The sequence below is a fragment of the Cyprinus carpio genome, chromosome B5 (assembly GCF_018340385.1).
Source record: "Cyprinus carpio isolate SPL01 chromosome B5, ASM1834038v1, whole genome shotgun sequence".
NCBI lineage: Eukaryota > Metazoa > Chordata > Actinopteri > Cypriniformes > Cyprinidae > Cyprinus > Cyprinus carpio.
The window spans coordinates 25,587,162-25,599,710 of NC_056601.1; the positions used below are offsets into that span (position 1 = coordinate 25,587,162).

A 12,549-nucleotide genomic window follows, 5' to 3' on the forward strand; every position below is an offset into this window, starting at 1 on the left:
CCTCAGCAAAAACGTCACTTGAAAATGAATATTTATGGTCACAAATGCAACTGTTTTAAAGCAGTACTGTAGTACATTTACTCGAAAAAGCATGTCAATGAGTAATATCTTTGTTGGACAACAGGTTTGTAAACCGACTCATACACATGTAAAACTGTATTTGCACACGTGCTACTGTAGTACATTTACTCAAGGCTCAGACCGATTTTTGTCGCACTGTACAGTGTTATCCAAACCTGTTCCAGATTGAAGAAGGAGCTGCTCAATTTCACGTCCGCATTCCTTCACATCACTCCACACAGTCGCACACAGAAATATGTCATCAACTACTTTATCGTTATTATCGTGGGAAGACTAATTTTTATCGTGGGGAGAATTTTTACCGGTATATCGCAAACGATAAGATATCGCCCATCCCTAATTTGCTGAAATCAAAACAGGGACGATAATAGGTCAGTGCTAGCCAATGAGACTGCCGATTGTGCATTAGTTCCGCCCACTACCAGACAACCCGACAGTTATTAAAAGCTGAAGAATTCCAAAGGAACTCCGTTATTGTGAGAGAAAAATACAACAAAGAATATTGTTTACATACAGCGTATCAATTCTGCATGTTATGTAAGACTCTCTCGTGGCCTCTTTGCGTGTGTGTGAGAAAGCGACAGCGAGGTGTGCGCCATTACACTAAAGTTTAAAGTAATTCAAATACATGTGTGCTGCGCATCCATAGAGAGGAACTGAAAAATAGCACTGATCGTTTGACAGAGAATGATCTGTGATAAACTTATACTCAGGGTTAGCCTAAAAAAAAAAAAAAAAAAAACCTTCTTCCAAAATTATGGCTAAAAGGAGGAAACATTGCTTACCTGCTAAGCGTGCTTCAATGTTCTGAAGTCCCTCCTTGAGTTGCTGATTGGACGGCTCTTGGCGTATCCCCTCCTGATAGGTTGCTTTGGCATCCTCTAGTCGCCCAAGAAACTCCAAAGCAGCTGCTTTTCTTGAGTAGCCTTAAAAAAAAGATGAAGACATATTTTAAAGATTTTATTGGAATAGAACTAAAGTAGAAATGGCAGCAGAATAGGGCTGGGCAGTATATCGAGTTTGTACGATATCAATATTTTCTTTATAACTGATTCGATGAGGCAATACCATTTATTTCGATATACAGTAGTTTTATAGGAGCGCATCTAAAAATATGGCGAAGGACACAGACTGAGCTGCTGCGGAGAAAGTGCATAATCCAATTTGTTCTAAACGTGACAAGCTTCACATTAAAGCCTTTAAAAACTATAATATGGTAAGACATAGTTTATAGTTTCGTTTTGCATATTAGTTTAAGTGGCTTGGCCCATCATATTATGCTCTGACAGAAAGGCTGCGTGCCGCTGACAGAGACACTATGCTAACTTACTCGCACTGTTTAATGTGTTTGAGATGTGCTGTCTTCCTGAATGCATAACTTACATTACACAGGTATATTCTGCCCAAGCTGCCCAAAACATGAAAACTCTTTATTTTAACCCTCTGAGGTCTAAGGGTATTTTTGGGGCCTGGAGAAGTTTTGTCATGCCCTGACATTTGTGCTTTTTTCAGTTTCTTATAAACATCTAATGGCTAAAGTCTAATATCACTAGCAGTGTTTCCAGTGTCACTTCCGGGGCTTGATCGTGCCTCGTCTGGGCTTCCTCGGGGCCAACGGCCAGGGTTTTTTGGCCCGATGAAAACCTTGGGCCAAAGTGGGCCAGCTGGGGCTAGAGGAGTGGTTATGAACAAAGGCTGAGTTTCTTCGCGTCTGGAGCGCGTCAGCGCCGTTCATTTCAGAAAGATAACAGCTATAAACACCAGCATTAAAAACTTTTAAAAATAAGCGGAGCTCAAAACTCACTTTCAGTCAGCAGTGAGTGTTTGAAATAACGCGATCCGATGTGGATTATAAATCACCATAAAAGGCAGAAGTATTTATAAGCGATGCAAAAGATTATGCACGCTAAACATTAACGTTACCATAATAAACATGGTTAATGCAACCACTTGGAGAAATCAGACGTCAGCTTCTTATTCTCTATCACAATTGTGTATTTATTTAGTAACATTTTATCTGTCATAAGTCTCGTCTCAAAAGGTTTAGCTCCGCGTAGCATGTCATCAAAATATAATAATGATTTTTGTTCGGGAGCTTTTATAAAAATAGAGAGCGTCTGCGCTGCGGATCATTTCATAAAGCTACAACACCAGCATTAAAAACTTTAACCCTCTGGAGTCGGTTAACGCGTATACGCGTTTTGAGGCATTTTGTCCTGATAACCCCGAAAAGAACTTAAATTACACTTTTAGTTTTGATCGTACAGATAAGAGCAATACATCAACTGAATCTGTAAAGGGTCTACTTTTTTGTATACAGACATAACAAAACTTTGTGCATTTATAAAATAAAGATAACAAACAAGGAGTGCTGTCTGCAGCCTTTGTCTGCGCTGATCTTCATTTACAAATGCGTCATTAAAATGAACTAACTCAGTGAATACTTAACGAAGAGACATGAGAGAGATATCTATAGAAAGCTTGACATGTCTAGTTTTAAACTAAACAAGTGCTGCCGAAAACAAATATTCTGTGATAAAGTAATCCATATGAAAACAACGCGATGTCCGTTTTTCACGTCTCCCTTCATTATCTTCTAATGCGACCATGCCCCCGCGCTATTCAGATTCTAATGTTTCACTGAAGCGCACAGCTTGAATACGCCCACACAACAGAAGACAACACAGCGAGATTGTTCTTCAAGTTTTATTTTACTGTTTGCTTCGCGATGAGAGGAATAAGACATAATTCACCCCAAAAAGATGTGATGTGGTTGAGGATTTGAGATTTGGATTTCCTCAGAAAAAAAGAATGAAGCACTTTATTCAGCAGAGATCATAAACATGAGTAAGTCTCTTTTTATTTATGTATATACTTGTACTAGTTTTCACATAACGTGTAAACATTTTACTAGTTAGACTTTTTCCAAAGACTTTTTCTAAAATATTATTCCTGACTAAATGTATAATCAAGTGAAATTTTATGAAGTTTCAATAACAATATGCAATACTATACCATTCAAAAGCTTGATGTAAATAATATAAATGTAACAAATAAATGTAACCGTAACCAATGTAACAAACAATGCTGTTCTTTTAATTTATCCCCCCTAAAAAACCTGAAAAAAATATTCTCAGCTCTTTTCAACATTAATAATAATAATAATAATAATAATAATAATAATAATAATAATAATAATAATAATAATAAATGTTTTTTGTAGATTATAAGATTGTTAAAAGGATTTCTGAAGGATTGTGTGACTGGAGTAATGATGCAAAAAATTCAGTTTGAAAGTCAGCTTTGATTGTTCCTAATAAACTGTTTAACTGCACTCACAAGTGAATATTAAATTATGTTGTGGAATAATTAAATATATTCTAAATAAACTACAAACATAAAATGATATACATTTATTTTGTCCTTACATTCTTTCTTGTAACTCATCCCTCTCAGTGACACAGCTGACTAAATGGCTCATTATGCAGCTCATTATGTGAGTCTTTGTCTTCTCAGGTGTGAATCACAATGGTATTCATGATAGTTGACGTCTACTCGCATACGACTTTTACCAACAAAAAGTGTCTTAGAAAATTTAAATCAATATATTGTTTTCTGTAAGTGAGTACACAAGATGATTTTCACATCATTTAGAAAAAAAATTCTAGGCTACAAGCTCCTGTTCTCAAAAGTCACGGGAACCAATGTTCTGTATGTGTTTTATTGCCTTATTCAAGTGATTTAACATTTTTAGTTTTTCACTAACCACGCATAACATTTTTTTTTTCTCAAAAACACAATCAAAAAATACAAAAAAAAGTAGACCCTTTACAGATTCAATTGATGTATTGCTCTTATCTGTACGATCAAAACTAAAAAAGTGTAATTTAAGTTCTTTTCGGGGTTATCAGGACAAAATGCCTCAAAACACGTATACGCGTTAACTGACTCCAGAGGGTTAAGCCAATGCATTAGCGCAGGGCTATTCAATTGGCCCGCCAATCATATTCATCCGGCTCGCGAGAATAGTACATGCAGATCGCATATATGCCTTGAATTGAGTTTGCAATAATTAAGTTAGTTTGTCCACAAGGTGGCAACACTGGCCCGGGCCAGCTGGAAAAAAAGAAAAGGAAGAGACGCAACAACAGTCTACCGGAGACCGCAACATCAATAGACAGTGGTGCTGACAAGCACTTGTGTGAGGGAGTTATGAGATATCCACAACTCTAGTTTAAATGAGTATAAAAGACCTGTTATCTGTTAGCCGAGTATAAAATGTTATCGGTCATAATGTCTGGCGAGAAGTAGCGCAGACTGGACGAAGGTGATTATCAAATGCAGTATAGTTTGAAATTGAGCATTCGGCTCTAGGGATGTCAACGATTAATCGATGACCGATGAATTGTCAATAAGAGATGCAATCGATTAAAGCAATCATGGTCGATTAACCTGTTTGATTTTGGGCTGCGTGCAGCTCATGCGCAAAACAGGTGCGAGTGGCTGTGACTGTGTAAAAACATGTTAACATTAATTCATAATGTACAAATTAAGCTTTTAATGTGATTTCAACTTTATAAGTACATTAAAATAGAAACAACACAAAGTTATTCAACATGGAAAGCAATAGAAATGTAGTAACTAAGTCATTTCCCCACATAATTTTCTCATATCGTGTGCTTTGCAGGGCTGCGGGACAAAGGACACAGCACAGAAAGGCTATCAACTTGTTAATCCTTCCTACAACTTAATTTGTGGCAACTGTCCAGGTTTCATTATTTTGTTCCTTAAATAACCCATGATTTCACTGAAATAAGGGAACAAATTAATAAAATCGAACAAATTTTTAAATTCATGAAATCTTTCATTTCCCTTCCCGCATGTTTACCACAGTAAGAGATGCGAAAACGGTAATTAGAAGTTAAAGACAATAAAACAAACCTGCGAAATTAGAGGATTAGACGGTGAGGATTTAGGAAAAAAAACAACACCTAAATATTATTGAATTTGTGGAAACTCGTGACCAACCGGCAAACCAGAACAAAGTAAATGTATTCCTCTAATAAACAAAGCTTTTATACCACACTTGTCAATCAGAGCTTATAATTTGTAAAAAAGTAAAAAACGTCTGTGGTCATGAAGTCATTTGAAAAACTGGTGCTGGCCCACCTGAAGGACATTACTGGACCCTTACTGGATCCTCTTCAGTTTGCCTACAGAGCAAACAGGTCTGTGGACGATGCAGTAAACATTGGACTGCATTATGTTCTGCAACACCTAGACAGACCAGGGGACTTATGTGAGAATCCTGTCTGTGGACTTCAGCTCGGCCTTTAACACGATCATCCCAAACCTCCTCCTGCCCAAACTAACTCAGCTCTCCGTGCCCACCTCCGTCTGTCAGTGGATCAACAGCTTCCTGACAGACAGGCAGCAGCTAGTGAGCCTGGGAATATACACATCCAGCACCCGTACAATCAGCACTGGTGCCCCCCAGGGCTGTGTTCTCTCCCCACTGCTCTTCTCCCTGTACACTAATGATTGCACATCTAAGGACCCCTCTGTCAAGCTCCTGAAGTTTGCAGACGACACCACACTTATCGGTCTCATTCAGGACGGTGACGAGTCTGCTTACAGACAGGAACTAAAGAGCTGGCTGTCTGGTGTACTCTCAACAACCTGGAGCTTAACACGCTCAAAACAGTGGAGATGATCGTGGACTTCAGGAGAAACCCCCTGCACTCCCCCCACTAACCATTATGAACAGCACTGTGACTGCAGTGGAGTCATTCAGGTTCCTGGGCACCACCATCTTTTAGGACCTGAAGTGGGACATTCACATTGACTCCATTGTGAAAAAGGCCCAGCAGAGGTTGTACTTCCTTCACCAGCTGAGGAAGTTTAACCTGCCACAAGAGCTGCTGAAAGCAGTTCTACTCCGCCATCATTGAATCCGTCCTCTGCACTTCAGTAACTGTCTGGTTCAGCTCAGCTTCTAAATCTGACCTCAGAAGACTACAGAGGGTAGTCCGGACTGCTGAGAGAATCATCGGTACAACCCTCCCGTCTATTCAAAAACTGTACTTATCCAGAGTGAGCAAAAGGGCTGGCAAAATCACTCTGGACCACTCACATCCAGCACACTCCCTGTTTGAACGGTTGCCATCTGGTCGACGCTACAGAGCACTGAGCACCAGAACAGCCAGACACAGGAACAGTTTCTTCCCCCAGGCAATCCATCTAATGAACACTTGATAATAACTGTGGAACACACAACACTATTTATATTTACAAACACATACACTTATTATCTAACACACATACTTAGTGTACACTTAAATTATTATTTTTTTGCACATAATATACCTGTACATACATAACTGCTCGTAATATATCTGCCATACAATTGTCAATTTGTATATTGTCATTCCTTACCTATTGATTTGTATTTTTTGTATTTTTTATTCTTTTATTGTGTGTTTTTTGTTCTGTCGCTGTCATTCTGTTGCACTGCGGAGCTTCTGTCACGAAAACAAATTCCTCGTATGTGTAAACATACCTGGCAATAAAGCTCATTCTGATTCTGATTATCAAAATAAAATAGTCAACCAAACATATAAAAGGTTACACCAGTCAGTTTAAATGGACTGTAGTATACCGGTCCACTGAGCTGTTATGCCAAGGACGTTTTTTTCTCATGTGAAGAGGATGATCTTTTCCGTCTATATGCGAATGCATGTAAAGTACAAGCCTAGTTTACATTATAAATAATAGTTTAACATTCAAATACATTGCAACTATTGGAAACATTTGGATTTGTGCCGAATGAGACGTGAGCAATAACCTCCACATACATCCAAACGCACTCGCTCGTCCTCGATCTAATGCACTGTAAATGCTGGATTTTAAAAACAAATAGGCCTACCTGAATGCAAAAATTCAAAATCTGACATTGTTATTTTTCAGAGCCTAGATAAATGTAAAAAAAAAAAAAAAAAAAAAAAAAAAAAAAACCCCTTTCCAGTTATACTGTAATGTTGAATGGCTATAACATTTGGAGGTGCAGTGTGAAATTAGGACTATATATTACCAATAAATTAGTCAATTAATTACAGAAAATGTGTGATTATTTTTTTTTTTTTTTTGATCAACACCACAAATGTTTACCTTTCATAGATGTTGCTGTTGTTAATATTAATAAATTTTACTGCTAAATATACATTTAATTTTAATGAATCATTTTATAGTGAAAGTGAAATTAAGGTTTAATGGTCAACACGTATTGCGAGTATTTTATGAGAGTAGGAACTGTAAGGGGATAACATCGTGTAATTGTCTGAATATAAATATCAGACACTTCATAACTGCCTTTAAAAGGATAAAGAAATGACACTTAGACGTGACCGTGGTCAAAGTGAATGTGTGTTCCTGCACAACATTACTCTTACCTATTCTGCCCTACAAAGCAAAAAAAAAAAAAAAAAAAAGTGTGAAACTCACTTTCAACTCGCTAGTGTGAGAAACTGAGAAAAATTACTTTAAAGCGTTTTTACTTGTCCAGCCAAATTAATTATAGGTAGGAGACTGGAAATTGAACAATTAGATGTTTTAATAATAAAAATTATCAAAAAAAAAAAACATTGTGAGCTCAAACTTGGCTTTTACCCCTATTTTGAAGTTAATGTACTCTGCCTTTGCATTGTCTGCAAAACGTGAGAAGTCACACCAAGACACAAGGCAGTAACTTCCACATTATCAATATTTGGTTGCTGATCACCATTTACAAAATCGTTATAGTAACACCTGTATAAAATCTAGTGATCATAGGCTATTGCATAAAGCAATGTGACCGTATTATTATTATTATTATTTTTTTTTACCGTAACAAGCAGACTAAAAGTTAAACATGTGAGTGGATACCAATTTATTTGCTATGCTCATAAACGTAAAAGAATGCGAGACATAGCATATGCAGGGTTTTTCCTACATTGAAAATTTTTTGTCCCGCCAAAGCCTTATTTGATCTGTAATTGGGTTTTGTGAGTGAAGCAGGCTACAGACGGAGAGAACGAGCACAGCGCCCCTCCCTCACGCGCGCACTCTCCGTCTTCAGTACTGTCTTTGCTCTCTCCCTCGCATCAAAATCAACTGATCCTAAGTGAATTGCAGTCAAAAAAAAAGTTGCCTTATCGCATTAGGAGAATATTTTTGCTGAATTACTGCTGAGTGTGAATTGCAGTCAAAAAAAAAAGTTGCCTTATCTTCTCTTACAACTTGTGACAAGCATTCCGCACACGCAGCTGACATAACTTTAAATAAACGCAAAAAAAAAAAAAAAAAAAAAAAAATCTATCCAGTTATGAAGTGTTTTGTGTGTGTGTGTTGACAAATCTTTTGCGATGTCCTAACAGCCAGGATTCCCACACAATACGTCCGCTTGAGCCGATTCATTATAATGAATGGTTAAAGCAATTGGTCTGCCCGTCAGTGTCTGAATCGGTGTATAACAAATCATTACTTCTTAGAAGAACATACACATCTGAAATGAGAGAGTATGTGTGCTTACCCCATTTAGCAAGAGTGTTTAGTAAAATTTAGCCTTAATAATCCACAGTATGTATAGGTATAGGCCTATGACAATGTGTAGTAAATTACCTATAAAATCATTTAGTTTAAAGTTAGACTGGAGTAAGATGAAACTAGATCAAAAGCACAAAGCAAGCTGTTGCTAGCTAGCTGCTAGCTAATTATATTAAATTTTATATGGTAAAAAATTACACTATTACACCTTTTAACGCTACATTTTTAATGCTACTTTTTAATTGATATGATTATACTAAAATAATTATCAGGTCTATCAAAAAAGGGGTAACACTTTAGAATAAGGTTCCATTAGTTAATGTTAGTTAACTACTTTAGTTAACATGAACTAAGCAAGAACAATCTTTCTACGGCATTTATTAATCTTATTTAATGCTAATTTCTACATTTACTAATGCATTATTCAAATCAAAAGTTGTGCTTGTTAACATTAGTTAAGGCACTGTGAATTAGCATGAACTAACAATGAATAACTTTATTTTCATTAACTAACATTAACAAAGATGAATAAATACAGTAATAAATGTATTGTTCATTGTTTGTTCATACATTAACTAACATTAACTAATGGAACCTTATTCTAAAGTGTTACCAAAAAAGGATTTTATCTTTCAAAACTATGAAAGCCAGTCGTGGAAAAATCACAGCTTTTTTTGCAAAGAGGGCAAGAAAGGATGACAGTGAGAGTGACAGGTAATATCTGTGTCTGATAATTGCATAATTTGTAAATAGATCAATTGTGATACCTTTGACATTTCAAATATACTTTGGTATCGATGATGTTTACATGTATAATAAGTTATCGCTTTCTTTTACTATCTAGCCTGACAGTGATCGTTTTTTCATGAATAAATAGGATAAGAAAAAAAAAAATAAATAAATAAAAAACAAAAAAAAAAATCACAAACTGTTTCTTTGTATTTATTTTAAATTAAACATTTATTGTCAATATTGGGCTTGCGGATCATGTGGGTACTAGGGTACTCCTTGCTGTTTGTGGATGACGGGGAGCCACCACCGAAGACCAATTTTGACCCAGAAAAAACCCTGATATGGCTTTTATATAGACTTGTATTAAATAGCTTACACTAAAAGAACAACTTGTGGATTGATTTGAACTCCCGCAAACAGGAATAATGCTCAGAATGATTGTGGATTAAAAATCTCAGATGATGTTAATCGCCATGGATTGATTTTAACGGGTTACAAGAAATGTTAGGATATGGATTTAATTTTGAACTGTTAGTAAGCTGCTGATTTTATTATTGATCAAGCTAGCTATGGCATTCGAGTCCGCATGTGTCCAACTAAGTGACAGCCTGGTGAATAATCTTCAAAAAAAAAATAAAAAAGCTGCTCCTTAAAAAAGGTTCTAATTCATTTGTCTACACCATAATTAAAATGTGGCAGACTTTAATGAACAGTTAAAACTCCAATGGACACCGTATAACTCCAAACTGGCATTGTAACTTCATTTTGTGGTTTGTGCCACTGCTGCTCTAAACTGCCAGTACTGGTGAACACCAAAATTTTTTGGCTTTCTGTATCGGTTAGTCATCCAACATGTGTAAGCTCTTTAGTAACAGTAGTAGGCTGTTTCTAATGCTATAATTATTGCTGTTATCTATGAAAGAAAAAGCTTTATAGTGTTTTTTTTTTTTTTTTTTTTTTTTCAGATACGCAACTACAGTCAGAAAATATACTTAATGCCAGCAAGAATGCAAGCTGTTATGAAGGGCATAAGAGGCCATTTTAGTTGTGAATAAATACTATTTAGTTGTTTAAGTTTATTCGCAAAATAAATGACTAACATTTCTTTGATTTAATTTTTTTTTTTTTTTTTGAGATTCCTAAAATTCGTAAAATGTGTTTTCTCTTTATTATGGCAGGTGGTCTAATAAATTAAGCACTGTACGCTTTCATAGCATTCAGATGGAACATTTGATTTAAGGAGACAAGTGTTTTGTATAAAAAAAAAAAAAATTCTTCCCATTAATTGGAAAAATAATCGACCAACTAATTTATTATCAAAATAATCATTAGTTGCAGCCCTACAATTAATCAAATTTTAGTTTGTAACACATGCCATTCTATTCCTTTAACCCTCTGGGGCCGACTAACGCTAATATGCGTTTTGAGGCATCTTCTCCTGATAACTCCAAAAAGAACTTGAATTACACTTTCAGTTTTGATCGTATAGATAAGAGCAATACATCAATCGAATCTGTAAAGGATCTAATTTTATTTGTATACACACAATAACAAAAAAACTTTATGCATTTATAAAATAAAAGAAAACAAAAAGGGTGCACTGTCTGCAGCCTTGTTCTGCGGTGATCTTCATTTAGAAACGCGTCATTAAAATGAACTGTAACTCAGCAAATACTCAACACAGAGATATCTATAGAAAGCTTGACATATCTACTTTTAAACTAAGCAAGTCTTATCGGAAACAAATATTCTATGATAACGTAATCCATATGAAACCAGCGCAATGTCCAGTCTTTCACGTCTCCCTTCATTATATCTAATGCGACCAAGCCCACGCGCCTTACATGCTATTGGCATTATAATGGTCCACGTGAAGCTCACAGTGGGTAAACGCCCCATAACAAACAAAGCAGCGAGTTTTTTACATTTTACTTTGCACTTCGCGCTGAGAGGAATGAGACTGAATTCACTGCAGAAAAGACTTGCTGTGACAAATGAGAAAGAATTCACCTCAAGAAGCTTTGGATTACCTTTGGATTATTGATGCAGCGGCTTGGTCAAGGAGAGATCCTAAACATAAGTCTTTTTTTTATTATCCTACTTGTATTAGTTTTCACATAACCTGTACACATTTTACTAGTTAGACTTTTTTCAAACCATAATTCCTGACTAAATGTATAATCAAATGAAACATTATAAAGTTTCATTCACAGCATCTAAATGTCTCACCATGCCAGGATGTTTTTTTTTCCCTTTTTTTTTGTGATATAACAAACAGTAATATGATATGAAAATAAAATATTGTTGCTAGCCTAATGTCAGTAAGAATGATTAGACAACACTTTACTGAGCCACATGTTTATAATAGATAGATAGATAGATAGATAGATAGATAGATAGATAGATAGATAAATAGTTAGATAGAATATGCCTACTAGAGCTGAAACAACTAATCGATTTAATCGATTAAAATCGATTATTAAAATAGTTGTCAACTAATTTAGTAATCGATTCGTTGCTAAATAATTTTTATTTACCGTAAGCGGCTCATTTCGTGCATATTTTAAATCTGCGGTGACCAAAGTGTGGCAGTAATGAGCCACCGGAGGTTTTAGTCAGCCAGTACAGCAGGAGAAGTAGCGAATAGCCAATAGCTGGCCTCGTTTTGTGTCACGTGCTTCCCGCACAGCGTCTTTGCAGCATTCAGCGTGATGGATGAGGCAGGCGGCAGTGGAGTAAGCTCGAGAAAGACAAAGAAAAAAGCGGAAGATAAAACTAATCGGACAAAGTCATCCAAAGTGTGGGAGCACTTTACTTGAGCCTTCAAAAAAGAAGAGTAACCTGTAAACTGCGGCTGTTTTCTGCGGCAGGAAACATATCCTCTAAAAAGAGAGCAAGCCTAACTGTTAAGCCCTGAACATTTGGACATGTTGACCTTTTTGCACTGCAATGCAAAGTTTTTCTCAAATAATGAGTGAATAGTGTTCTGCCTCATTTCCCACTGGTAGTCGAATTCCTGTCAGTTCAGGCATAAGCTGTTTTGTTATAAGGACCACTACATATTTAAATCCGATGAAAATCACAGTGTGCAAAGACTTTTATTTGTGTAGATTCTGCAGTACAATGTTGTTTGCAAATGTTTAGTCGTAAAAGCTG

At 36.1% G+C, this 12,549-nt stretch overlaps 1 protein-coding gene across 1 annotated transcript in view; it reads right to left on the reverse strand.

The window, feature by feature from the left end:
• The window catches only part of LOC109051646 (stress-induced-phosphoprotein 1-like), a 266,017-nt gene that overhangs the window by 35,537 nt on the left and 217,931 nt on the right, over positions 1-12,549 (reverse strand). Inside the window, exon 3 of the mRNA XM_042725073.1 lies at positions 867-1,008. Within this exon, the coding sequence (XP_042581007.1) occupies positions 867-1,008 (142 nt within the window). The remainder of the gene's footprint in view (positions 1-866; positions 1,009-12,549) is intronic.